At 43.9% G+C, this 27,090-nt stretch overlaps 4 protein-coding genes and 2 long non-coding RNA genes across 11 annotated transcripts; 2 read left to right on the forward strand and 4 right to left on the reverse strand.

Annotated features, from left to right (window-relative positions):
• Nucleotides 1–553: 553 nt before the first annotated feature.
• Nucleotides 554–2,723, reverse strand: LOC120900022. Its single transcript, XR_005739134.1, has 2 exons — nucleotides 2,608–2,723; nucleotides 554–2,529 (listed from the first exon to the last, which is right to left on the reverse strand). It is a non-coding gene; the product is annotated as an uncharacterized LOC120900022 (long non-coding RNA).
• Nucleotides 2,724–3,113: 390 nt separating this feature from the next.
• LOC120901259 (probable serine/threonine-protein kinase DDB_G0282963) lies at nucleotides 3,114–11,436 on the reverse strand (the record flags this gene model as incomplete). Its single annotated transcript, XM_040308960.1, has 10 exons — nucleotides 10,633–11,436; nucleotides 10,038–10,211; nucleotides 9,040–9,945; nucleotides 8,581–8,916; nucleotides 7,607–8,518; nucleotides 6,116–7,501; nucleotides 4,361–6,019; nucleotides 3,821–4,097; nucleotides 3,478–3,744; nucleotides 3,114–3,388 (listed from the first exon to the last, which is right to left on the reverse strand). Coding segments are annotated over exons 2-10 (6,057 nt in total), but the record flags the coding sequence as incomplete, so codon positions are not given.
• A 1,990-nt stretch (nucleotides 11,437–13,426) lies between these two features.
• Nucleotides 13,427–19,174, forward strand: LOC120901399 (alanine--glyoxylate aminotransferase 2, mitochondrial). Of its 4 annotated transcripts, none has more exons than XM_040309316.1 (6): nucleotides 13,427–13,708; nucleotides 14,818–15,124; nucleotides 15,205–16,033; nucleotides 16,107–16,220; nucleotides 17,876–18,010; nucleotides 18,865–19,174. In XM_040309316.1, exons 1-6 carry the CDS (start codon nucleotides 13,678–13,680, stop codon nucleotides 18,982–18,984), a joined length of 1,536 nt encoding a protein of 511 aa, XP_040165250.1. In that variant the 5' UTR covers nucleotides 13,427–13,677; the 3' UTR covers nucleotides 18,985–19,174. The 4 variants fall into 4 exon arrangements, with proteins under 4 accessions (XP_040165250.1, XP_040165249.1, XP_040165248.1 ...); XM_040309315.1 differs by lacking the exon at nucleotides 13,427–13,708 and adding an exon at nucleotides 13,749–13,829; XM_040309314.1 differs by lacking the exons at nucleotides 13,427–13,708; nucleotides 18,865–19,174 and adding exons at nucleotides 14,649–14,763; nucleotides 18,231–18,448.
• On the reverse strand, nucleotides 16,035–17,819 carry LOC120901401 (protein amnionless). The gene is made up of 2 exons (XM_040309318.1): nucleotides 16,725–17,819; nucleotides 16,035–16,658 (listed from the first exon to the last, which is right to left on the reverse strand). The coding sequence occupies exons 1-2, from the start codon at nucleotides 17,737–17,739 to the stop codon at nucleotides 16,237–16,239; spliced, it is 1,437 nt and encodes a 478-aa protein (XP_040165252.1). The 5' UTR covers nucleotides 17,740–17,819; the 3' UTR covers nucleotides 16,035–16,236.
• Nucleotides 19,175–19,472: 298 nt separating the features above from the next.
• On the reverse strand, nucleotides 19,473–25,308 carry LOC120901402. Of its 3 annotated transcripts, none has more exons than XM_040309321.1 (5): nucleotides 25,125–25,308; nucleotides 23,199–24,143; nucleotides 21,383–21,506; nucleotides 20,450–20,617; nucleotides 19,473–20,370 (listed from the first exon to the last, which is right to left on the reverse strand). In XM_040309321.1, exons 2-5 carry the CDS (start codon nucleotides 24,107–24,109, stop codon nucleotides 20,245–20,247), a joined length of 1,329 nt encoding a protein of 442 aa, XP_040165255.1. In that variant the 5' UTR covers nucleotides 24,110–24,143; nucleotides 25,125–25,308; the 3' UTR covers nucleotides 19,473–20,244. The 3 variants fall into 3 exon arrangements, with proteins under 3 accessions (XP_040165255.1, XP_040165254.1, XP_040165253.1); XM_040309320.1 differs by having other exon boundaries at nucleotides 24,982–25,308; XM_040309319.1 differs by having other exon boundaries at nucleotides 24,681–25,308.
• On the forward strand, nucleotides 25,283–26,878 carry LOC120901405. The gene is made up of 3 exons (XR_005739294.1): nucleotides 25,283–25,703; nucleotides 25,791–25,962; nucleotides 26,053–26,878. It is a non-coding gene; the product is annotated as an uncharacterized LOC120901405 (long non-coding RNA).
• Nucleotides 26,879–27,090: the final 212 nt, after the last annotated feature.

A 27,090-nucleotide genomic window follows, 5' to 3' on the forward strand; every position in this document is an offset into this window, starting at 1 on the left:
GAAGCTGAGAATTCCATCAATAATTCATCATTCGGTCCAACCACAAGCGTCGAACATTATATGTCCGATGGATAGTCCGTTGTAGGTTTCATGGCTAAATCATCCGGGCTTATCCGACTACTAAATGGTTCCTCTCTGTTCCTCTCGCCCCTCCAGTCCTGTCTCTGCTTTCAATATCAAACCAACCACCTGCAAGATTATTCAAAGCAGCACCGCCTCAAACTACATATGGGAAGCGTTTTTGTACATCAGGAACGTTACACTGTGGTACACTGTCTACGAACATCCAGATTCCATGTCTAACATATCATCTAGATGATGGCTTAGCACTGTTTATCGTTACACGCAGCAAAGAGTAGTAGCAGCACTACACGCGATCCTGTTTCTCGGCGGGCAGTACAAACATTTAAACCAACTATCTGTTTACTCTCTTACATACATAATCACATACCTATGGATAATATTTTCTTAGCGCATGGGTCGACTCTTGGTTTAATCAATAGCGTTAAAAACAACAACTAAGAAACAATTAGGAAAAATAACTAAAAAAATGTTTCGTTAAATAATACAAATTTTTATTTACACCAAAAATAAACCAGCTGCTTTGAGTTTCAGTCATACTATTTGTAACTGAATTCTGGCTGTGCATTACACAAATCATACTCGCTTGAGCATGCGTAACCAAATCAACTTAAACAACAAAAAAACGTCGATCCATGTGTGGTGTCCTCGCTTACTATTGAGATATGTTGAACACAATACACCGCCGCTGCCTATCGGTCTCGTCACTTCGTTTGTGAAGCAATTGAATTTTGCAAATTATCAGAAAGATCAGAAACCCATTGGTTCTGCGGTTATGGAAGGCCTGGATTCATTCTGCTGCTTTACATTTGTCACAACGTCAACATTCCCTCTATACAGTACGGCAAAGCTTTCTGCTACATGTTGCTGGCTGTTCTGTCTTTCACACTGCAAAATGTATTGCATCGTTTCGAAACTAAAATTTTACAATTTTCTCTCGTAACATTCCTTACTCCATGGTCTATCTAACTTCTTCTTCTTCTTCTTCTTCTTTTTTGCTCGGGTTTCTTCGGTGTTCCCGGTATGCAATGCCCTTTCACTAGTCAGCCTAACAGCGCAGTATTGTATTTTCTATTTAAATATATTAAATTGTTATTACCTTCACGTGTTTCCGACGAATTTTCAATTTGTTTGTGTTGCCTATGTTACTACTTCTTTCACCCGTAGCATTCGGTACATGCAATATCAACATATTATTATTATCCACGATTATGCTCGTCCCCATTCACTTATCTCTGCCGTTTCCTACTTCTCTATCGGTTGCAATCTTTAAGTTAGTTTGTATCGTGACTGGAGTTACCAACACCACCACGACGACCAATCAGACTATTTCAATAGTAGTAGGTTCTGACTTCGGTAGCGGAATTACTGTCGATACCATCCATCCAACCATCATATCGGTTAAGCTTCACTTATCTACGTGTGCATTTTAAGATGAATGGTTTTCAGTTAATTTATTTATGCATCGGACTACGTCTTAACATTAACGGCAAGGTAATTTTTACTTTTGGTTCGTACGTACGGTCTACAAAATGTGTCGCACTCCTATCACGTATTTCGCTTTAATCAACATCTAATTCGGACTAGCAGAGTGCGATCTGACTAAGATGATGCCTTTTCCTTGCCCCTGTTGACTCTACTCATGCTTAGTTGAAGCAACCATACGAGTTACCAAAAATTTCAAACCAGCCCATTTGATCATTCAATCAAACAAATCAATTTAAGAACACGCGAAGTATCATCAAACCAACACGTGTGATATCAGCCCACTTTTCAGAAAACGCATCAATTTAAATAAATTTGTACGACGTATTGTTCCGCATATGAAGATACAGAATCGCAAACACAGTTGCAAAAAGAAATGAACAGACATGCACAACCGGAAGGAGTTTTTAAAAAGTTGAGACAATGACTTTCGACTTCATTACACGAACTAAAGTCTACAGGTACTGAGAAAAAAAAATCAGTAAGAATGTGTCTTCGGAAATAAAATTAAAATTTTACTCGAGGAAAGATAACAAACTATAGTAGCAGTAAAAATTAATCAATCTTATTACAAAAAGGTACATTAGAGTAAAAATACGCCTCATCTCACTGAGTTTTGAGGAGTTTTGGCCATCATGCACCGTGTTATGCAGTATTTACCAACTTTTCAGTATGCGCACTTAGTGTAACAAACCTCCTCATTGTAATGTTTTTACACATTTTTAGCTTTTTAGTCTACTCTCGGTAACCATGCACGGTAACCAGTAAATGTCTGTTCCATTATGTTCACTTTATCGGAACCAAGTAGACAGTAATACCAACTTTGGAGTTGGAGCAGTAACATGACAGGCAATATTTGACTGATATCGCTTTGCTTCGCATAACTTAGTTGCACTGCACACTGGGGCCCGCCATAGGCTCCGACCAACGTCCACGCTTCGTGTTTGAGCTACAGGAGTAAAACTAATAATAGCAATACGTGAAACTATAATAGCGTTTTGCCAACGTCTTGATCACCTCTGATGGGTATGTCAGACCTACCTAGGCTTCACATCTGTTATCGAATACGTCTGCTACTTATTCATGTCAGCTGCCGATCTTCTCCTATGTTTGCTAGCTGCAGTAGCCGCAGCGATTGCGTTAATATTCGGATGAGCGGTCGCTTGGGACACTGCTGCACTCGCCACTGCCACCGGGCTTGACATCGATAGTGGAGTCATCACCGTGTTGTTTATAATGTTTATCTGCTGAGTAGCTTGTGGTTGTGCTTGTGGTTGTTGCTGCTGTTGTAACAATTGCGGCGTTTGTTGTGATTGCTGCTGAATGTGAATTTGGGTCGTACCTGGCTGTTGTTGATTACTAGCAGCAGCTATTATTTGCTGTGCCGGTTGTTGTTGTTTCTGCAGCTGCTGTAGCTGTTGCTGTTGCTGTTGCTGTTGCTGCTGCTGTTGCTGTTGCTGCTGCTGTTGCTGTTGCTGTTGCTGTTGCTGTTGCTGTTGCTGTTGCTGCTGCTGTTGCTGTTGCTGTTGCTGTTGCTGTTGCTGTTGTTGTTGCTGCTGCTGTTGCTGTTGCTGTTGTTGTTGCTGCTGCTGTTGCTGTTGCTGTTGCTGTTGTTGTTGCTGTTGCTGCTGCTGTTGCTGTTGCTGTTGTTGTTGCTGCTGCTGTTGCTGCTGCTGCTGCTGTTGCTGCTGTTGCTGTTGCTGTAGCTGTTGCTGCTGTTGAAGCTTTAGCTGTAGTTGTTTCGTACTCATGACCAATTGATTAGACGTAGTATTAGTAGTCACGTTTAAATTACTGCCCAGTTGTCCTGCATGATGGGAAGCTAAAAGTGTTCAATAAATATTTCAAGTTCACACTGCTAAGCACACATTTGTATGGCAAGATGTACAATCACAAGACCAGATTATTTACCTGTAATTGGGGTTGCTATTTTCAATGTCGATCCGCCTGCTGTGCCCATTTGCTGGCGATGATGTAACACCCGCGCCGTTAATTGTTTGGTTGCCATCGCAGAGGTGCCTGTGCAGCTAACCACAGGAAGCTGTCCAGCACGTGGACGTTGGCTGATGTTCAACAGTTGAATTTGCTGACCCGGTTGACCAGTATTTACAGTTAACGGTGTGCCGGTTCGTATACTCTGCTGGCCAAGCCCTTTCATACCGGAAGTTACAATTTGAGCTGAAACAATCCCGAACTGTTAGTAAAAGATCCACACGAAATGAGCTAAGTTATCGCTTAGGAGAAATGCATTTACCAATTGGAAGAGAGAGTAGACTAGATCCACTCGTCTGTGGATTTGTAAGAACAACCGTTTGCGTCGTCTGCGAGTTGCCAGAGAGTATGTTGCTAGTACCACTGGCGTTGATGGTGTTCACAACCTGTGTTGTGTTAGTCACTGGGACAGACACTAGCAAGCTAGTTGTTTGACCTGCGTTGTTAGCAGCCGTATTGTTCAATACGCTCGTGGCACCTCCAGATGGTGTTGATGATAGGGACAAAGAAATAGGTTGCGCAAGTCCCGGAATTTGTACCTATGGTTGCGAAACAAAGCATTTTGTTTATTAATTGGATACGCCAAAAAGAAAACGAAACACACAGATGTTTTCTCTTAGAAGCTGCAGCAATCGCTATTATGCCATACTATCTCATTAACCATAGTATCATCTATCTCATAGACATCAGCAAACTAAATGAAGCTCTTGCATGTCAAAGAAGTAAAAGGAATAAATTCCCGACCACCGTGAAATCCACAAGGAGAGTTGTTAACCAAGCATAAATGATTTAATATATTTACCTGCACATTTTGCAATCCAGGGATGGAAGTCATTGCGCCATGTAGGCTGGCAAAGTTCAAGCCTTGCAAATTGACTGTGGTAGGTTGCTGCTGTTGCGTTCCAGCTTGTGGCTGCACCTGGCCGTGCTGTGATTGCTGGGATTGATGCTGCTGAAGCTGTTGGTGCTGCTGCTGAGGATGGATGGTGGAGGACTGTGGTGGAGGACTAGAGAGGGGCGATATCGAGCCTGCGGGTGATTGTATCTGGAGATGCGTTTGAGATTGCTGTTGAGGCGTTTTTGGCGATGGGATGGTAAACTGCAATCCGGGACTCGCCGCCGGCAGGTTACTATTACTAGTTAGATTTAAGCTACTAGATGAAGTCAGTCTTTCGATTAATGCTGAGTTTGTAGAACTATTGCCGCACACGGTAGCGTTGCTGCTACTGCTACTGGCAATGTTGTTGCTGTTATTAGAGTTGCTTGATAATCCACCTAGCCCGACGACGGTCGTTGCCCCAACCACGGATACAGGGTTCTGCATGGTCCCATCTCCATTGTCACTGACACCGGTAGCTAGTGTGGGTTGCGTTACACCAGAACTGGCTGTATTTGCGTGCGAGGCGCTTAAGCCGGTCATGTTGTTAAAGATGATGCTATTTGCATTAGCACCATTCAATGTACCTACACTACTACCAGCACCGCCTCCATTGCTGGCAAGTGAAGTGGACGATGCATTGGAGTGATCACTACCGGGCGAAGCAATGCTCTGTATCTGAAGCTGGTCGGACATAGCTGTACGGCGCAATCCACTTTCTGATGCGACGCTAGTAATATTGCTTATATTTCCACCTGCAGAAAGGTTTGCCGAGCTTTGAGTGGCAGTGAGTCCCTGAATTTGAAGCTGTATGCCACCATCAGTACCGGTCGCAGGGTTGCCAGTCGCACTGACCCGTCGAATTGCTCCTCCGAAAGCGGCAGCAACAACAGCGGCTGTTGAGGTGGCTGTCGCAGCGTTGGTATTGATGTTCAACACACGCTGATTGGCGTTGTTTATTATCAATTTACTGCTAGAAGAGTTACCACCACTAAACGAACCAGTGTTTTGGGTGGAAACTGTAGTACCGGAAGCATTGCCACTAGATGTTGCAGCAGCTGCAGCAGCAACATTGAAGCTCTGCGGCAGATTGGAAGTAGTTAAGATGGCGGGTGGAGATGCCAATTGCGTAGCTAATGCAGACATAGTAACGCGTATATTTCCTGGTTGTTGCGTTTGTTGCTGCTGCTGTTGCTGTTGTTGTGGCCCAATTGATTGAACTGATGTTTGTCCAGATTGATGTTGCTGTTGGTGATGTTGCAAATCGCTTGTTTGAATATTGATGAGCTGCGTTTGATTGCTGGTTCCGGTACCGCCACTGACAGTGATGAGATTGGCATGGTTGAGGATACGGTTTTGAGAACCTTGCGCTTGTTGAATGTTTATTTTTCTGCCTCCCACACTGTTAAAAAGGGCTGCAGCGGTACTTCCACTAATCGTTGTTGTTGTGCCTACCCCTGCTGTTTGAAGATGATGTATGGTATGTTGCGGTTGTTGTTGTTGCTGCTGCTGCAGTTGTTGCTGCTGCTGTTGCTGTTGTTGTTGCTGCTGCTGTTGCTGTTGCGGTTGCTGTTGTTGCTGCTGCTGTTGCTGCTGCTGTTGCTGTTGCTGCTGTTGCTGCTGCTGCTGTTGCTGCTGCTGTTGCTGCTGCTGTTGCTGTTGCTGCTGCTGCTGCTGCTGCTGCTGTTGCTGCTGCTGCTGCTGCTGCTGCTGCGGTTGCTGCTGCTGTTGTTGTTGTTGATGCTGTAGCTGCTGTTGTTGCAATTCTGTTACTGTTTTGCCAGCTGGTAGCGTGAGACTACTGCTCAATACCGGTGAATTGGTCATCGCTGCAGGTGCGCTGTTCAAGAGGCTAAGAATTGCTGCATTACTATTCGATTTTGCACTGGATTGTTGCTGTTGTTGCTGCTGCTGCCGGTTGGTAAATTGATTGGCTGAATTCATTATGCTTATAGCAATTGCCTTGATCTCAGGATTTGTTGTGTGGATCGAGCTGGACTGATTTTGCAATTGCTGTGTGTGTTGCGTTAACTGCTGCGGTTGCTGAATTTGTACCACATTCTGCTGTTGTGTTTGAAGTTGTACATGACCGGCAGATGTTGTTTGCTGGGATAGAGCGGAAATCAAATTTCCCGAAGCATCCCGTGACACCTTTGTGTTGTCCAGGCGAACGAGCAGCGGAACGGTGTTGCCAATTGTTCGAGCACCGGCTTGATTTATTATTGTAGCTGTTTGTCCACCTGATGAGAATGTGAAACTTTGCGCTCCGGTCACTGCATTTCCACCAGCTCCGGCAGCAGTGGCTAACAGTTGCTGTTGTCCGGCAGCATTGGTGGTCATTGTAAGATTCGATATTTGACCAGAAGGTTGCACGAGCAGCAACGATCCATTGCTCAGACTGAGCGTTTGCTGTGGTTGTTGATTTGGTTGCAATTGCTGCTGTGGCTGCTGCTGTGACGATGGTTGAGTTTGAAGCGTAATAGTTGTCCCTTGTGAAGCCGCTATGTTGTTAGCTGTTGTGCCTGCACCAGTGTTTACGATGTTGGTCGAATCGTTGCTTGTATCACAGGTGTTCGTGTTAAACATTTGCTGTTGGTGGCCAGTACTAGCTATTAAATGTTGCGGTTGAATATGGATGTGCGTTTGCGCAGCCTGCTGAACTGGTGAGTGTAATGGTTGCGTAGCTGACGCTGTTGAACCAATACTTATAATATTTGGACCAGCAGTTGCTGTCGATATAAGCTGCTGGTGCGACAAGGTCTGATGAACGGTAGCCGATGGACTCGAAGTAGTTTGCGACTGCTGCAACTGATTGCCTGGAAGTGTGTTAGGATTCGTTGCATTCAGTGTGATGCTGCCATTGACTCCCGTTGCTGTCGCTATTTGTGATGCCAAAGCTGGATTGGTCGCCTGTAACCGGGTAAGCAATGCTTGCGTTGGGTGTGATTGCAACCGTTGTTGAATTTGAGATATTTGTTGTTGAACTAGCGATTGCTGCTGTTGTTGTTGCTGCTGTTGTTGCTGCTGTTGCTGTTGCTGTTGCTGTTGCTGTTGCTGTTGCTGTTGCTGTTGCTGTTGCTGCTGTTGCTGCTGCTGCTGTTGGTGCTGCTGCTGTTGCTGCTGTTGTTGTTGCTGCTGAAGTTGTTGTTGCTGCTGAAGTTGTTGTTGCTGTAACACCTGTTGTTGCTGTTGCTGTAATTGCTGTTGCTGATGTTGTTGCAACTGCTGCTGCTGCTGTTGCTGTTGTAACTGTTGCTGTTGAACGTTTTGTTCTCGCATACCAGCTGTGTGCAACACCTTGGGAATCTGTCCCGGTACAAGATGGGTTATTTTGACAGATTTTCTACCTTCTTCAGTAAATATTTCCGTAAATTGTTGAATATACCGATGGGCATGAGCACGCGTTCCGAGCGAAAATTGACATGCTTCGCCATTTCGTTCGTTCTCGCGATAGTCTCGATCGACATACAGTTCACCAAGATATTCTGAATTGGATGGCCGCTGAAATATGGACAGCTTAATGTGATACACTCTTGTATCGCCCCGATTTACAACACGGTCTGTTTCCAAAATGTATTCTTCGATCAGTTGCGGTATACAATCGCGACTTTCCTTGGGAGCCTCATATTTGCGGGCATACTTCTCTACGTTTACTTCAGAGGGTGAGGCCAGTTCGGGCAGCTCCAGGTTGGGTAGGTTCACAGTCGGCACCACCTCAGAAGGCTTTTTAGGTAAAGTGAAGCTTACCACACCACGCCGGATGCTCTGTTGGCGGGGAGGACGCGCCCGGTACTTATTCATAAAATCGCTAAGTTCCAGCCCAAAGTTGTGTGTAAACTGATCGGTTTTCCTCTTCCGGTTGACTGCGACCTGAGAGAACTTTTTCGCCTGTCGCCGGATTGGAGCTGTGTTGAGCAATTGTCTTCGATGTTGCTGGTTAATAGCCATCATCCCGACTGCCGGATTTGGATCAAGACATAACGGTTCCGCAGTTGCCAGTACAAGCTGACTTTCCAATGCCAGCTTATCCTCAGCACTCCACTCTCCCTCAGCAGTCAGAATATTCACATCGGCCAACAATGTCTGAAAACAAAGATCATATTCTAAGCAAGGTAAACCAATGAGCACCGCCGTGAACTGCTCACCTGATTGGTGGGTTTCAGCAACACATGGAAAGTATCACAGGTAAAAATAGGAAACGATTGTCGGTAGTCGCGAACCTCCGCCACCACACAACCGCAGTAAAACAGTGCCGGACACTTGCTCTCCAATATATCCACTAACACCAACGGCAGTTCCTCTCGATCGATGGATTCTAGCAAATCCTCTTCCTCATATGGCCATCGGATGGTTTCCTGCAGGTTTTCACTATTGAGATCACCAGCATTCGACGTCATTGAATCGTTGCCGGACGGTGGCCCTACTCCTGTTCCCATCGACGGGAAACCCGACAGGCTAGCAGCAGCTCCACTTTTCGAGACCTAAAACCAAATATATAAAACCATATAAAGAACATTTAACAAAGTTACACCAAATCCAGCAGAAGCTTTGACCGCTTCAATCGTTTGCAAGACGGGTTAAAACAATGATGAAATGTTACATACATTCCGACATCCTTCCTCCTGTGACCCGAGTCGAAATGCTAGGGAGTAGCCTTTATTCCCTGGGTACAGATTCACAATCAGGGTGTTCAACTGCTCGCGCAAGATGAGTTTTTCCAGCAAAAAAGATGTACTCCTTAGACTTAGTCGGTCACTTTCACTAGAATCCTCCGCAAGAAGTTCCAGAAATAATTCCCTAAGCTTGTCATGTATGTTTAATCTCTCGTGTGTGCCTCCATGCCCCGCAGTACCGCCTGATGTTGGCGAGGAAGTGCACAGGAGGCCATCGACAGTTCGCGATGGTTGCAGTACCCCGCTGGCCATAGTGACTCCATTGCCGCTGCCCGCATCTTCACCACTGTTATAGTTGTGATGGTATTGGTGCTGACGATATAGGACGGAAGACGAAGAGGTTGATGCCGTGTAAACGTGAAAAGAGGATGCGGACGACGACGTCGAGGAAGAAAGCTTTGTTTTTTTCGAAGGAGTTCCACTCCCGTAGCATGACGCATCTGATGCTAAACGCTTTTCTACGTGTGGATGATGATTGAGAGCTGCTGAAGATGAGCGGTTCGAGCTGCTGCCCGTAGGTGTAGTAGGTGTAATCGTTGTTGTCGTTGTGGTCGTCGCCGTCGTCGTTCTGGTGGTCGGTGAGGATGACGGTGAAGGTGATGCTAGTAACGTCGCCGGCGGCGAAGTGGAGTGATGCCCGGCGCTTAGAGAGGCGAAAGTCGTCAATGGTGAGCCAGGGTTAGGACTGTTGCCGGATGACGAGGTATTGAATAGCGGCGTGCTGTCGTTAAGAAGGGGACTGGGTAGATTGGGATACTGCGGTGGAGGATCAATCATCAGGGACGATTGCCGTGCGGGGGATTTCCTCAGCTTGCAGTAAGCATCATTTAGCATAAACTAGAAATGAACAATCATCCAATCGTGTTAGATATTCTATAAATATTCGCTGGAAGAAAAAAATCTTATCAGCAGTGATCGTGTTTGCTTACGTCGGCTTCTTGGCATGCTGTTGTTTCCAGACTTTGCATTGTGCTCTTTGCCACCACCGACCGCGACTGCTTGTTGATGCATTCACCCAGCAAGCGATTATGGGAATCGCACTCTTTGGATCGCAATGTGTGGGTATAGACACTTTTTTACATTGAACAGCTTACATAAGAAATCTGCAAAGAATATGGGATTTGTTTTCATTATTTCTACCGCAGCTAGCAATACTTCATGTCCTGACACTACACCAAACCCATTCAGTCAACACAAGGTCGAATGCCTGTTTTGCAGACTAATGCGCCATGTAATACATGTACCTCTGCCCGTCAGCCTACAGTACGCATGCAAAATTTCACTGATTCGGTAGCCGTGTTTTGCTTACAAAGTTACTTTCTCGATCGCTGATTCAATGAAAACGCATATGTATGCGAGCAATAAAACTTCATTTTTGTACCTTCAACATCGTCCTTCAATGTTCAGCACTAACAACGGAACTATGTGTGCATGCCTTTTGATTGTCGCATTTAGAGAATGTTTCGTCAATGGAAGCTCATAGCAGCACGAACATAATAAACATTTATCCATGCTAATCCTTACATTTCTTCCACCGATCTGCTGTTGCTGAGTCTGCTGCTCCTGCACTGGCGACAGTGTAGGATGCAATAATGATTGTGGAATCCGCCTAGTGCTACTGCCTACAATAGCGTTACCGCAGTCGCTTTCTTGCCTCTCAAAATACTGCTGTTTCGGATATGTGCAAGTATCACGGACCTTTCCAGAAGACACTAGCAGTTCAAGTAAACGAAGTAATGTAAATTTCTCGTCGATTGCTTCGTCTGCCGAATAGGAGCATTCGGACAACAGCAACAACAACAGAGACAGAATCCTTGTGGCCACTATGTGTACAGCATCATCACTCTGTATCCTTGCTTGAATACAGAAGCATTTAACGCACTTTTGCACACGGTGTTGGATACGCACTACCGAACGTGACGTACAGCAGCTTCACGGCGATCCTTTCTTTTCACAAAACATTCATTTTTTCCTCACGATTTCCTTAAGCCTCTTGGACTGCTTTTTCGTGCCTGCTTTTGATGGACTTTTCAGCTTTTCTCGTTTTCGCTCACACCACCCGTTTCCGTGGGTTCTCTGTTTCCTGCCTCGTCTTTCGCACCTTTCCCTTTCGCTCTCATGCGAATTTGACAATTCATAACTGACAGTTCTCTCGTGGAAAATCTGCACATGTTTACATTAAGGTGCTTGACACTTTAGCTCTGGCGATGGTTGCGGCATCCGCTCATTGTGTAACCTATTTTCGTATCCATAACAAACATTACGCCTACAGCAGGAGCAAGACTAATCTCTAACAGCATTCGTAAGTTTAATTTTATTCCTTAACTAAGCACTAAAAAAACACAAACATTAAGAAACAAACTTACGCTTCAGCGATTAGGTCGTTTTCGCGAGCAAGGAACAACCTACTCTGCATGCCTTAGCATTCAGCAAACACGATTTGTCAAGCCAACCGACCAAAACATTCACTTTGTTTGGTCTGTGATTACCAATTGTTTTGCTTGCATGTACTTTCCTCTGCGTTCGCGCAGCGTTCTGCTCATCACGACCCAGCACCTACTACCGTTGCTGGAGTACTTTTCTTTGTTGCACAGCTGCTAAAACAATCCAGCAGAGGATGCATGTATCGCTTTCCTGCAAATCCTTACTCTAGTAATCGTGTTCCTTGCAAATGACCGCAATGCGTCTAGACCGTATCGGATCTGCTCACGTACGTATGAACGAGGCGTGCGTTTCGCGATTATCACTACCTCAAAACACACTACAGGGATACCGAAAGCACATGTCGAAATTATTCACAGTCGTAACGAACGAGACGATACATGAATTGCTGGATGAAAATGGAACGAACACTTTTCTTTTCCGACGTCGCTTTCGTATATAAACATGATCATGACGTTTATCGTTCACCGCTAATCGCGTCAGAGCTCTTTTACACCGGACGAATGTGGAAATTCGCGCGTTTGGCGAACTTGGCTCATTTACAAATTTATGAATGAAAATCAGGCAGTTCGTGGTACTCGCGCACCCTTCAGGTGTGAACGCAACAAGAAGTTTGTCGATTACACGTTCAATCCAAAAATCAAAAACTTTGTAAAAAAGGTCATTTTAAATTGTTTTTTTTTTATTGAAAATGTTTGCAACACTAGTAAACAATTGTATGTAATACGGACGTCACACTAGGCGTAAACTTCGTGTCCAACGTTTATAGGGTTGTATGGCTGAAATCCAATTTACGCCAAAGTGTATACTTCGTGTGACGTCTCTATAACACATACAGTGGAGCGCCGTTTATCCAGGTACCTTTCATCCGGATCTCCGTTTATCCGTGCTGTTGTTAAATGGCATTTCAATGCAAATGTGTTCTGAGGAGGATATTTGAAAACACGGTTATCAGATCACACTGCAAGAATAAAAAATACCATGTTTTATGGAAAATTTCAAATATTCTCAAAAACGTTAAGTCAATAAAAATTGGGTATTTTTATCAAAACATACAATAAAATTAAAAAAAAAACCATTATAAATGGCGCTCCACTGTATTAACATGTTTTGTAACAAGTCGGTTGAACTGTCAAGTTTGCGAGTGTGTCGAGAGTTCGTGCCTATTTCGGTATATCGAGCTACAGCCGGACTGAGCTACACGTTCGTCGAACGCGCGAATTGTCACCGCGGTGTTCGGAAAGAGCTCTAAGCGGTGGATAGACGTTGCTGTGCGTATTATCCCGCACAAAAGCCTGTTCGTCCGAAGGCATGCTGTAGTCGTTGTGATTTTGAATTTAATCTTTGGCCGTTTGGAAGTTAATTTGTGATTGATAATCAATAATATATTTTGCAATAAAATATTTAAATCCGGCAATCTCACGTGAATGGCAAAATATCCAACACGGAAGAGCAGCAATGCGTTTTATCGCTTAGCAATCTCTTAAGTGGTCGCTTATGTTTACTCGATTTTCTCAACAAAATCAAGTTTTTCTTCAACCTGTGATTGATTACTTAAAAAAAAAAACAATTTTTTTTCCATCCTAAATCAAGCTGCATCCATCTAATCGTTGCAATTTTGGAAAAAATAATTTCCAAAGCATTATTTGCATATTTTTTCTCTACATTACTCATTATTTCTTTAAGTAAATATAAGCATGAAGTTCTTCTGTCCATAAGATGTCTTCATTTTAGAATAAATTTAATGACCCGTCCCGCAAATTGCGTGTGCTCCCTTCTATAACAAAGAGCAGACCAAATGCACACAACGACTATTGCGCCCGATCGTGGAACCCGCCTGGGTCGAGAGTAGTGGGTCAGAAATATTCATTCAATTTCATCCGCTCACACCAGTCTTCCGTTGATCGCCGAGCGCTGAAGTTCATCGGTGCGGCACCCTCGAGCGACGTCGGACGTAAATTGCAATCAAAACCAATACCGTGTGCGCTTGTGTGCTCTGCGTCTGTTAACGTATGCCCTGTGAATACTGTTAATACGTCCCTTTGATTACAACTGGTGCTCCCTTTTCCACGTGGTGTGTTTTTGTTGTTCCCTTTTCAAACGTTCAAAAACCACGAGCGGTTTGAGATGCTCCTGATGAACCTACAGCGCTTATCAGGTTAGTCGGTGATGTTGATCTAGATTATACCACTACTGCACCAAAAACTACTAATCGATGTTAAACCGAAACGTGAAACTGAACAAACGATTGAGAATTTATGTTTTGCTGCAAATCGCAAGTATGCTAACGGTTTTGTGAGTAGTTGAGATACACGTGTTTTTTTTTTTCTTAATGTTCCGTGGGCATGGATTATGTGTGCGTACCTCGTACGTGACCATTATCTTGTGTCTACGTGAGCTTCTGCTTGCGCGAGCATGGTAGAGAAGCTTTTCTGGTTCGAGGCTAAACTTCCTTAGGCGGACATGAATGAAGCAAATGGTGATCTTTGGCACGATCATAAGGAAGTAAAACGAAAAAAGTAAACGCACACACACACGCACTGGCTTGTTTCCCTCGACAAAAACCAGTTGTAAACCAGTGACACAGCTTTAAATGGGGTCTTTTGCAAAAGATCCGCCGTCTTTAAGATGCGAATATAGTTCAGCACGCTAAGAACACAAATGGCCACGCACGCTATTGTGATGGTTCATTGGTTAACGAAGAATAACGCCGCAGCGATGATGATTGCCGCTCAACTCGTGCTATTTTTAGCCACGATCGTATCGCGTTCTAACTGTTGATTAAGCGCCGCAAACTGGTCGACATTCTTAAGAGAGGATCGAGATCGCTACTACAGAAATGTGAATCGGTGACAATGCACACGCATTTCACAGCAAATTCATGATAAAACTCGCTAAAACAAGTTCCTTTCTTACGCTTCGAATCGCACAACTTGAGTCTCGCCTTTTCAGTTTTCACCGAACCGGTTTAAGCCCCAACAATCCAACAATCCCCCCGTGCCCGCAGGCAAATCTAACCCACTCGAGCGGTAGGAAATCGGAGGATTAAAGGGCATTTCCGATGCGCAAATAAAAATGTAAATAAACTTGACCTTCGCGATCTCTCGCCGGAGAGCACGAGGTGCGTTGAAATGGTCAAAATTTTGTCGATAGACCCGTTCGCCTTGATATGCACCGAACCCAGTGGAGCAACAAAATCATTTCCTAGCATTGGTAAAACATAACAAAGGAATAATAACATTTCATAATAACATCTACTCCTAACAGCTAGTTCACTTGGAGGCCGATCACTGTGCCGAAGACTCACAACGCAACCCAACACCCAACATCCAGAATCGTTAAAGCGGCAGCAACGACAGACCCCAACGCAGCATGAGTCGCCACCGTACAAGGGCCAAAGTTTCGATGAGGTCGTGGAGCTGCGTAAGCAGTACCTAACGCCAAATGTGACCTCGTATTACAAGAAGCCGTTGTTAATTCACAAAGGCAGCGGGTCACAGCTGTTTGACCAGGACAAAAGTTATTTGGACATGTTTGGTGGTATCGTTACGGTGTCTGTAGGCCACTGCCATCCGTAAGTGTTATTCCTTTCTTGTTTGTTGATAGCTGCAGTTTGCATCCTTTAATGCCATTTAAACGTCGTTCATGCGCTAGGAAAGTAAATGCTGCCCTCGAAGAACAGCTGCGCACCCTGTGGCATACGACGAACATTTACATGCACCCAAAGCTGCACCAATATGCGGAGAAGCTGGTCGCTAAAATGCCGGGCGATCTGAAAAACGTTTACTTTGTCAACTCGGGCTCTGAGGCGAACGATTTGGCCATGATGATTGCGCGCCTGTACACGGGCAACCATGACATCATCAGCTTCCGAAACGCTTATCACGGAGCGTCGCCATATACGATGGGCCTGACGGCCCACTCTACCTGGCGCTATCCGCTGCCCGGTCTCAATAGCGGCATTCTGCACGCGATGAATCCCGACCCCTACACGGGAATCTGGGGCGGCAAGCAGTGCCGTGATTCGCCGGTGCAAACTACACGCAGTTGCGACTGCCAGGAGGGCCAGTGCAAGGCGACGGATATGTACTATGACCAGCTGGAGCAGCTATTCAAATACTCGCTGCCGCGTGGCAAGGTGGCCGGCATGTTTGCTGAATCGATTCAGGGCGTCGGCGGCACTGTGCAATACACCAAGGGCTACATAAAGCGGGCCGCCGAGCTTGTGCGAGCAAACGGTGGACTGTTCATTTCGGACGAGGTGCAATCCGGTTTCGGTCGCACTGGAGAGCATTACTGGGGGTTCGAAGCCCATGACATCGTGCCGGATATAGTGACCATGGCGAAAGGAATCGGAAATGGTTTCCCTATGGGTGCGGTGGTTACTTCGCGCAAAGTGGCGGAGGTACTGTGCCAGGCCCTGCATTTCAACACCTTTGGTGGCAACCCGCTCGCCTGTGCGGTCGGAATGGCTGTTCTGGATGTAAGTTGTTGGGATATGGTTTATTTAACAGAAAACCGACCGTAAGCACACCCTTTCTTTGCCGTCGCTTCAGGTCATCGATGAAGAGGAGCTACAAAAAAACTCACTTGATGTGGGCACCTACATGTTGAAGGGATTAGAACGGCTCCGGGACAAGCACGATGTAATTGGGGACGTGCGAGGAAAGGTAAGACGTTTTGCTGTTACTTCACGAGCAACTCCACATCATCGAACACCTCCATTGCGGGATCAACCTTCGGCGCAGGCTTTTCGTACATAGGGTTATTGAACGAGGAAGCGTGATGGTTTTCCACATCATCAACCAGAGCTGCTGATTCTTCTCTCTCTTCGTTGGCTAGTTGCACTGCGCTAGGATAGGCAACGTCCACCGAAAGCCCGTCCACATCATTGTTCGGATCGAAACGTGCAAACACGAAGGGTGTTGTGAAAAACTGACGATTGCGTACCGCCGCTCTAAGCCGCGGAAGCAGCACATCGTCATAGTAATACACATAAATAATGCTGAAGAAAGTGGACGCAACGATAAGGGTTAGCATGACGAACGCCAACAGCTGACCTCCCTCCAATGGTGTATGCGGTTGACCGGCGTGTGTTACTTGAAAACCTGTGGAAATGTGCAGAAAGGTGTTACGCCTTTGGCTAAGACGGCATCAAACATCATGGCTCTTACCTGAGGAGAATTGCTTCTCGAAGAACGGTCGCAGACTGTCCATCATACGGGTACTCTTTTCACCATACTCGCCCTTGTCTACGATGATCAGCTGAACAACGTTCGCCCCAGCCGATCGATCCACCCCGATATGAAACTCCACGCCGGAATCGTCCACCTCCCCCGTATTGATCTTGCGTCGCAATTTGTCCATGAACGTTTGCATGTTAAACACGCCCTTGATCGTGGCCATATCCATGCGAAACCAACTACCACATATCGGACAACAGTGTCCCGGCGGATGTATAGGCGAAAGACAATGCGGTACGGTACAGCGTACGTTCGAGCAAATGGCATCCATCTGCCGTGGTTCTTGACACGGGCATTTGTCCGCATTTGCACATTTACCTTGACGGATTAGCGTGTCCTCGGCATTGTAGAACAGGAACTGTCCCAGCTCAGACGACACGAAGTTGTGAAAGCTGTCCAATCCTTCGATCGTATCTCCAAAGCGTACATTTCCAACTTCGATCGATTCGTGGTACTGCATGTCAATTGGTTTCGGCATATTTTTTCCCACCTCGAAAACGACCAGCTCATACTGACAGGGCACACGCTCGGAGTGCGGAACGGCGGCATTGGGTGTCGAGTGGGTGGATCGTTGCTCGTCGTAAGTTGCCCAGTTGCTACCGGAATAGTAGGGTGTGCGCCCGGGAGCGTTGAAGATCGCTACAGAAATCGCCGCCGGGTCACGCGAAACGACATTCAGCGAAAACGAATGGTCAGGAAAAAGTAAGCCACCTTGCTGTGGGAGTATAAGCGACGACACGGTCCAAATGCCCACCGGGAGACTGACGAGCGCGTTCAGTTTGCTGGGAAAGACGATCGTTTGGCCAGCGGTAGGCAAATTAGCCGATACCCAATTCGCGGCGTCCGAGAAGCTTACGTGAGGCACCCAAACTTTGACACCATTGCTAGGATGGGTCGCAACTACTAGCAGGATTACAACAACACTAACTGCGGGAGTTGCTTTCATATTGAATACTTGAAATGAACTGTATTCGTTCTATCCTAGCCCATGATCAGAATGGGGCGTATAGCCACTGAAAACTACTCACTGAATCAGCGATAACCACCCGCATCCCATGTGTGTTTTTTTTTGCCTTTTTCAGGGATTGATGATTGGTGTGGAGCTGGTTGCCGATAAAGAAACGCGACAGCATCTGAGTGCACCACATTTTGTCGACATCTGGGAGATGTGTAAAGACATGGGCGTTTTGTTCGGTCGCGGTGGTCTAAATGCAAACGTAAGTATCTTTGCTCGTATGATTATTTGCGATCATTTCCAATGTCCCATCCGTACATTTCGCCACAATCAATATTATTCTTCAGCTCACCTCTTCTAACGGTATTGATTTTTGATTTTTTTGTTGCTGTATGGCAGTAGTAGATAACAAGCGACAAAAACACCGATAGTAGATATTATTTAACGAATTGAATTTCGTATTGTTCCCTTCCTCTCAACAGGTCCTTAGAATTAAGCCTCCGATGTGTATAACAAAAGCTGACGTCGATTTTTCCTTGCAAGTTCTTGATATTGCCCTGCGCAAACATTCGGAAAAAACGCACTAAAATATTTGAGCTTCTGATTAGCACGGAATTCGCAATAATGAAGAAGATGTTCCAAACATACATGCGGGCACTATTTGGCAAATAAACAATCAATTGAAACACAACTCAATCAACATTCTAAAACAGTTTAGGAATAACTATTTCATTCGAATCTCCTATCAACTAGTTGCTCTTAACACACTAGCTTTTCCTAATGCAATCGGGGCACTCATTTGATATTAACATCGTGTTTGTGGTTATACGTTTATCACGAGTGGACATGTTTAAGCAGAAGCACAACGGTATTAGTATTTTGCATTAGCTAGACTAGATTCTTGGCTTTATTTATTTTGTGTGTGCATGCTTTTTAACCAAGCTATCCGATTGCTTATCTAACCTAGCGCTAATTGAATCGTTCCATCCTTACTAACACAATAATGTCTTCCTTGGTTTTGTTGCGTGTATTTTACCGGGCGTTTTGTATTTTGGAACAAACACATTAAAATTTTTACAATAATCTTCATCGATTTGTTTGATTTGATTATTATAGGTATTACGTATTAAACCGCCAATGTGTGTCAATCGAACGGATGCTGACTATGCACTGGCCGTCATCGATTATTGTTGCGATCAGTACATGAAGAAACAAAAGCGTGGCTCCAGACGCTGACTCTTGTCAACTGTGTTCTACTGTGATTTTTGAGATTCCCTTCAGGTTTTGTGGACACCTGCATATATTTAAAGTGCAAGTATTTTTTTATGATTAAGTAAGTTTATGCCTGCTCTTACGAAACATGACATTCCATATTTTATCTGTGATGTAAGACTGTGAAACAATAAAAAGAACAATAATAAATTCAGCTCTTTGAGTGGATACGATTTCGGATAACAAATGAAACGAAATGGTTTTGTTTTTACTTATACGCTCCAAAAGGTTTAATAATTTTCTTTAGGTATCTTGGGATCGTCTTACTTCGATACTACATTAAATTACAAAATTTAAAATGTGTCCACGTGATATATTTTACCGAAAGTTATGGAATCGAGGCAAAATCCGATGCCCATTAAAACTGCCGCTAAAACGAATTTCAACGCTCAAGCTCGCCAGTGACTCAAAACTTAAACGTTGAAAGGTGCAAAGAAATTATTCTTCTTTAATTAAATTATTAAACTATGATTATTCAGCAAGTATATATTGCATGTATGATTTTTGTTTGTTTTACATTTCCACATATATGTTCGAATCTTAGTTGAGCCGCGTATAAACATATTGAAGACATGCATTCCACCAGCATTTGAAAAAGTTAGTAAAATTACACGTATGCAACAGCATTTTTGGTATGCTACAGACTTGTACCATTCATTTGGGATATAGTTACGGCGTTGGCAAATGCATTGCAGAAAAATAAAACTATCTTACTTGCTTGCTTGTAACTGTTTAGTTCTATTTTTGTTTTTTTCCCAAAAATCCCACCAACTCACAACTTGCCACAACTTGTACACACTCTTATGGAAAATTAGTTCGTTGCTATTCCAGATGGAAATTAAAATGCATATAAATAGGTGAACAAAGAGTTGTTAGCCTACGGACGGTTTTTGACAGTCAAGAACGTGCTCGGTCTGATCTTCGATTGACGTGGTTAGTGTGATTGAGATTCTTTCTTTATCATAATTCATACGAGAGAATGTTTTTTCGTTGTGTGCATACAGACTTACAGCAATTACTGTTGGTTTTCAGTGGTTTCGTGCATGGGTACATGACTGCTAATGCGTTTGGGATCCTTAATCGCTAGCTGGGTCTGGTGGACCAATAAATATCACTATCACCTAGAACAATACAAATATTAACAACTGATTGACTTATTTCACTAGCCTGGCGTGGAAGGACTCGAACGATTTTTTGGAGCCGAAACTGACAGTCGTATCACAACTATGCCTCGATTTCGATCAGTATTTTTTCGTCCGAATCCGCATCGGTCGTAGCGAGCAGCGCTGCTGAGAGTTCCAGTCGCGCCTTTTGTATAACCCATATCATAAGAGCGGCGCCAACAATCACCTAACAATTGAAAATCGATCGATATTAGCACTTCACACTTCCAGAGCACGCAAAAAGAAATGGTTTATTATGCTCTTACCTCCACCACAAATACGCCATATCCTGCCAGTCCCAGAGCAGCATTGTGGTCACTTAGTACCTCGTGAATAGAGCGTAGCTTCGAGCCTAAGTATACGTTAATAGTTTGCGCTGGGAGCAGTCCAATTACCGTTCCGGCATGGTAGCTCCGGGTATTTACGGAGCTTATCTGTAAGATGAAAGATTGACAGTATAATATCAGTTGGCAGTTGACCACGTTGAACACCCGAAAGCCGTATTTACACGCTATAAACAATACAAACACATGCCCCAACCCGAACGTACGTGCTCGAAGGGAAATAAACTAGCAAAATGAAAAAAAGAGAACGTTACTGCTCACCATTATACCATTTCGAAAAAAAACTCTATGAACCAATGTGAGTGCAAATAACAGGCTACGATTATTTTAATCTGATTTTATAAGATATAAATAGGCATTTATAACGACAACTATTCCAGCACTGTACTGATATTCTGTTCAAGGTAACATTCGCAAACAACAGCCAACAGAAAACGAGCGTGAAAAGCTGGCAAAATCTCTGGGACAGTAATGATTCTACCTGCAATAGAATAGCTACAAACTTAAAAAGTTTATAATTGTACACCTTCGAGTAAAGTGGTCCATTGTTAGTTGATTGTGTTTGGGATGTTCATAATATTTGATTTGGCAAAAATACGACAAGGTTTGCTCATTTTAGTATACGCATCTTTTTTCTCTATGCCATTTGCAGTGACTTGACACATTAAACACAGCCTGTTACAAGACTGATTCTACCAAGCGAACTATCACGCTTTTCTAGCCTAGTTGCATTATAAGCTCGAGAATAGTTTCTGGCTCGCACATCACGTGAAACTAAGCCACATGGTGTCACGTTTTACGGATTTCGTTCAAGCATGTCTACTCACGAGGCGACACAGTCTAAAGTCAACTTACGCCGAATATGGTGTTTTGCAGCCCGAATGGTATTGGTGTTAAGCGTGCAAAGAGTACAATTTTGAAGGCCCTTGGTCCGGATATAACCCGAAGGATGGCACGGCCGGTTTCGTTTCTGATGAGCCTGAAAAAAGAGAAATATGACGAAACATTACCAAACGACAAATGCAGCTAAACGCAACCAGCCAGATGTTATGTATGTTGTAAAGCGAACACAGACCGAAAGGCGAATTACGTTTCATGGCCACTTAATAGGGCCAAGTGTTAACCAGTGCGATTTAAATCACCACAACTCTCAATTCTGCCACCCTATGGCTATGGGTAAAAAACCAAATATGCCTGACACATACATATATTCAAACTAAACAAATATGTATTAATTAACACGAACAGAGGAAAAGTCCAGCTTCGTTACAGCCTGATACTACTGTTTCCAAATCTTTGAATTAATTCTTTTGAAGTATTAGACACAAACTTTGCAGCAATAATTTACTAAAACAAAATTAATACTGCAATGTTTCAATGATCTAGAGCGACTCTTTTAAAATATTTACTCGATTACGCTACAAACGCACATAGGCAACCACTTTGATCAGTTGTCAAAGCGGCTGACCTCGATATAAGCGTAACCTAAAACGAGTGAAAATTGAAGTGATGTTTCCACGAGCGGCTGCTGTAAGCCAACGCATGCAATGGTAAATTGCAGAGACATACGAATTTAGTAGTCTAGCTCCCAGCTTCGGCCATTGCCTTTATAATAGCTCCATGATGCTGTTTGTTTGTTTGTTCGACGTTAGTGTAGGGTGCGAATGTCTCTCGCTGTTACTCATGGAGCATGCGTCTGGTGCTTTAATACATTCTAACGCTTCGAAGAATATTACATCAATTTTTGTGTGTAGATACGTTTGCGCTGGTGCAAAAAACTCTTATTCACATTCAATGCGCAATGCACCGCAACGGTTTCCGAAAGCCGGTGATATTTTTAATTGGGAAACAATCAAGGAATGATGGATTTGGATAAATAATAATGACGATTCTGTTAACCGAAATGAAATGTTCGTACTACAACTTAACTTTTAGACTTTTTTTTTGGCTCATGTATTATTTTTGTTCGATTATTCGATTCGATTGTTCGAATCATTAAGCGAACTTCAATTGCTACCTTTAGCAACTAGCAACTAACTCGCTATTGGAAGACATTCTTGGTGAGTGTAGAAACACAAATAATTGTTGCCCCAAGTGTGCTATGGAAAAGAGTTTCAACTGTTCTATGCCACGTAGCAACCGTTTAGTTTGCTGCTGTTGCTAAATTATTTGAACACATGTGCCACGTCACATCCACCCTTTCCTAAATTGAGACTTGTAAATTAATGTTAATCATGAGTAAACATACTGCTCTTGCTTTAGTATGTGCCGTGTCCACTGCTATCTGTATGATACAACAACAATTTCAACAATATTGGCAACAGTGGCGATTTGGCAAAAAGATTCGTGTATCACCATAGTTCATCACAGTGAGTCAGATGCATTACATTATTAAATATTTAAAATATCGTATCTATTCAGCATTTCAATATTACTACGATTAATGTAATTATCAGCATCCACCTATAACACATATAAGCGACTCCTTATCGATCGCATGCGCTTAACGCATGTTAAACTTTTGCGTAAACAAGTAGACTTCTATCATCACATACCAACCATCATGTACTATGTACAGTATTAATTTGCAGTCCCAGAATAACCGCTGGAAAAATAACAGCCTCAAACAGCCCCAACTACTAAAGAAATGTTTGAAATAAATAATACTCACTTGTGTACGGGCAGTTTGCTTTGGAGCGATTTGATTGTATTGTGCGCAATGGCCACACCAAGATTAGCGCCGATCACCACTGTCAGCAGCCCGCGAATGAACCCAAACAGGTAGCCGCTGGCAATGATCAGCACTAGATAACCGACCGTTACGGGAAAACTTACGACGGTGAACATGCACAGAAAGATGACAAATATTATCCACGTGTTCTGCGTTTCGATCCAGAACAGGACACCTTTGGCGGTATCTCTGAATGTGTAGATTAATAGCATGATCCCGATCAGCAGGCACAAGGGAAGCAGATAGCTGAACATGGGCCTACGCTGTGAGGCCACTATGCGCTGCAGCCGGTACAGCCAACTATCGCGCATTGCGATCGTGTCACCGTCTATCGATGGTCGCTTCCTATCATTAGTGATCGTTGCCTTGGTAACTGGCAATGAGGAAGGCCTTGATAAAACTGCTTTTGCGGGTAGTTCCCCGAACAGACTGTAGTTTCCAAACTGTTGCTGTTCGTAAAACGATAGACAAGCGCCGCTGGCCGTCTGTTGCGTCACAGGATCGTACTCATATAAGCAACTGCTCGGTTTCTTCTTTGGGCTAGTTCCTTCCAGTGACACTACTGTGAAAAATGCTTCTGTCGGTTGTACCAATGATACTGGCGATTGGTCCTTTGCAGTAGCAGCCGAATGATGTATGCCCTTAAACAAAGGCTTATTGTGATGGGCGTTCCGGATCGGAGGCGAAGCAGGTGTTGGTATCGTCCTAGGTGATGTGATAGTTTGTGATGCCGTTAGAACGAATGTCGGTGAGGTCAGTGTCGGCAACTGACGAAAATCCTCCGTCGTCTTTTGAACCAATGATATTGCTTGTTCATCGAATTTGATTCCATTCTCGTTCGAACAGTTCATACTGGTTGCAAGATCCACGGAAACACGCAGAACGCTAGGTAGGATTAATTTAAAACGAATAAAACCAATCAGTACACACTATCAACGTTTCAAGTGAGGGCCAGTTAGTTATTCCCCTTTTATGTGAGATCGGTTACCGCAGTTACTCTGGTTGAATGGAGACCGGGAGAAAGTGAGCAAAATACCACAACCATCAACAAATGTGAGCAGTGTGTTAAATCGGTGTCGGAATGGCGACAAACACTCACAAAAGAAATGAGTGAAAGCGGGTACTTTAGCCGGAACTAGCCCACAGGAAGACAATAAAAAAAAATTACTTAACACCATCGGAATTGGTGAATCATAGTATGTAAGCTAGAAAACGTACGTTAAGGCAATTACATATGAAAATAGATTCTTGTTCCACCACACCATAATCAAAACAAAACACGCAGAAGCGCATTCGCACCCAAACCCACTTCCACGTAGATAACATATTGAATAGAATGAGATGAAAAAATGGTACAAAATCGATCGTTTTAATTTACAGCAATCACCATCACCGTACAAAGGCCCACTTGCACTCATTTACCACTGATGCACGAAAACGGGACGGATGGGCAATATGTTCCCATCGACGCTGCGATAAATAAAGGTGTTACTCCAGTAGCAGGGTCCATTTTCCAACCAAAAACACACCAGTAAAGTTACATCTTCCTACAAGTCTGCAAATCTTCCAACGTTACATTGACATACACTGCTCGAAGCACCGCACTATCGTTTTAGAGACTCGTTTGTTGTGCAAACTTCGCAAATGCTTTTTATTACACGCCACAACTGCATTGCGTTTATGTGCTCCGATGCGTACACAGGAACCACGCAAAAAAACTTACTTCGACTTCGGAGTTTCAATGCACAGAGCCCGAGTCCGAGCGCGAATGTTTACATTTTAACTTATTTTCGCACGCATACGAACAAAGTTTTCTCTTTGCATTGCAAACGGAATAATATATAGCACTTCACGACTCGCTCATACTTAACACACAACACACTTCTTTTCTTCACAACAGACTACGTGAGAATACGAGGATGATCGCGCTTCCATCGACAACAAACCTTATTTTTGTATTTAGATTTTTCTTATTTTCTTCGCAGTGTCGTTTGACTCCCCGTACAACATGGCGAGGGTTTTTGACGTTCGAATATCGCTGCACCTCGCTCATTTTCTCTACCTTTCCTTTACTTGCTTCCAGTGGTCTTGCTCCAGCGAGCTTATGTGCCTCCCTCTCCCACTTCACAACGAACGCTTCGTCCACCATTGTACACATGCCTTTCGTTTCGTGGTTGACTTAATTTAGTGTGCCCAATTTTGTTCAATTATTTGCATAGGAAGCGATAACAGTTTAGTACAAATGTAAATAACTTGATGGGTAAGGACCGTAGGAAAGTTACGCAACCCGTAGGAGCTCAATTCAAAGAGGCACACGCAAAAATCTGCGCGAGAAAAAGACCCGGATGAACAAAATGATTGATCTTTAAGCATTACATTAACAAGGCGTGCTATTTTGCATCTTGCCGATCATCATTTTACCTCTAATCCGTCATGCTGTAGCGGGTACATTGCAAGAGATATGTGTGTTGTAATCGTTAGAAAGTGCTACAGTGTACGCTTATCCTGATGTGTTTACTTGCTCTTTTTTAGACAATCACTTAAGACAGATTTTAGTGCACCAGTTTTGTAGAAGAATGGGAATGACTACAAACATCGGTATATTCACATGCCATCATGCAGCTGAATGCATATCGACGGAAAATTGAATACATCGAATGTAAAATTCAGTAAAAAAAAAGTAGTATACGAGCCAATATGCTCCGTAAGTACAATAAGCCATCGGGCTATGAAGTGTAAACTATTAGAAAGATATGTGTACTTGTTTTTTTACATGTTTGCCTCACCGTTTTAGGTAGACTGTGCACTGCTGAGCACGTAGGAAAGGTGAGGGTGCCAAACATTATCCATGGCGCTCTGTCTACGATTTATAACAGACGCAGCTCCACCTGATCCAGCCCTCGAGCACGCTGTGCGATGCTGCGCATAGTACCGTACAGCATGTCGTATCATTAATCACCCTTTTGACAACGCATGTGTCCGCTTTTTTGCCATTTTATTTTTTCCACCAACACAATCGCACACCATCGCGAGCTTTTTGGCAGCCATCTTGAACCCTCAAAAAGACTTACAAAAACGCTCGCCAGCGAGGGAAAATCGCACTGATTTGGTGCGTTGGCGAACTTGTAAAAACCGGTTTTTGGTCTGCGGGTTCCGCGTTTATACTTCCAGCGCCAACAGTTACTCCACAGCCAACGATATGCCCAAGCAATGCCATGTCATTGTTTGGACCTTTGAAAAATGAATACGAATTAAAACCGTTAGATTGGTATGTTATTTCATTTCTCATAACGGGCCTTCTGGAGTAACTTAGGAATTAAGTTTTAGGTGCCTGCCGTAGATGTTGTGAATTACAGAGTTGTGCTCGAGAAATTGTGTACGTAAAAAATACATTGGGTTGTATCTTAACTTTTGCTTTTTTTATAACTTAGTCAACGCGATACAGTAGAAAATTGAACAATTATCGACACTTATCAATACACGTTAAAATACTAGGACGCACCAGCTGAACCGAGCGCCCCTACCGAGAGCTCCTGCTCGATCGGCCTTCATGCACACTTCATTCAGTGGTCGGCACACCTGTCCACACCAGGATCGGTATGGGTTCAGTATCGGTTCCAGGACCGGTATGAGTTCAGTATCGGTTCCAAGACCGATATGATTTCATGATTTTTTTCCAGAACCGGTATGGCTCTAACTTCAACTCCAGCAGCGGTATGGGTTCATCATCATCGGTTCCAAGACCGGTATGGGATTCTGATCTGTTCTAGGATCAGTATGAGTTCAGTTTCAACTCCAACACAGGTATGAGTTAATGGAATAAAATTTATAA

Source organism: Anopheles arabiensis, chromosome 3 (genome assembly GCF_016920715.1).
Source record: "Anopheles arabiensis isolate DONGOLA chromosome 3, AaraD3, whole genome shotgun sequence".
NCBI classification, from domain to species: domain Eukaryota; kingdom Metazoa; phylum Arthropoda; class Insecta; order Diptera; family Culicidae; genus Anopheles; species Anopheles arabiensis.

Bases quoted from the DNA above. Each gene is read 5' to 3' on its own strand.
- LOC120901402 (XM_040309321.1), bottom strand. From the start codon at position 24,109: ATGAACTGTTCGAACGAGAATGGAATCAAATTCGATGAACAAGCAATA. The intron at 21,507-23,198 runs GTGAGTATTATT...CTCTTTTTTCAG, and splicing joins AGCAAACTGCCCGTACACAA to GCTCATCAGAAACGAAACCG. The intron at 20,371-20,449 runs GTAAGAGCATAA...TTCAATTGTTAG, and splicing joins ATGGCGTATTTGTGGTGGAG to GTGATTGTTGGCGCCGCTCT.
- LOC120901399 (XM_040309313.1), top strand. From the start codon at position 14,682: ATGGTCAAAATTTTGTCGATAGACCCGTTCGCCTTGATATGCACCGAA. The intron at 16,034-16,106 runs GTAAGTTGTTGG...CCGTCGCTTCAG, and splicing joins TCGGAATGGCTGTTCTGGAT to GTCATCGATGAAGAGGAGCT. The intron at 16,221-17,875 runs GTAAGACGTTTT...TGCCTTTTTCAG, and splicing joins TTGGGGACGTGCGAGGAAAG to GGATTGATGATTGGTGTGGA.
- LOC120901401 (XM_040309318.1), bottom strand. From the start codon at position 17,739: ATGAAAGCAACTCCCGCAGTTAGTGTTGTTGTAATCCTGCTAGTAGTT. The intron at 16,659-16,724 runs GTAAGAGCCATG...ACATTTCCACAG, and splicing joins CGAGAAGCAATTCTCCTCAG to GTTTTCAAGTAACACACGCC.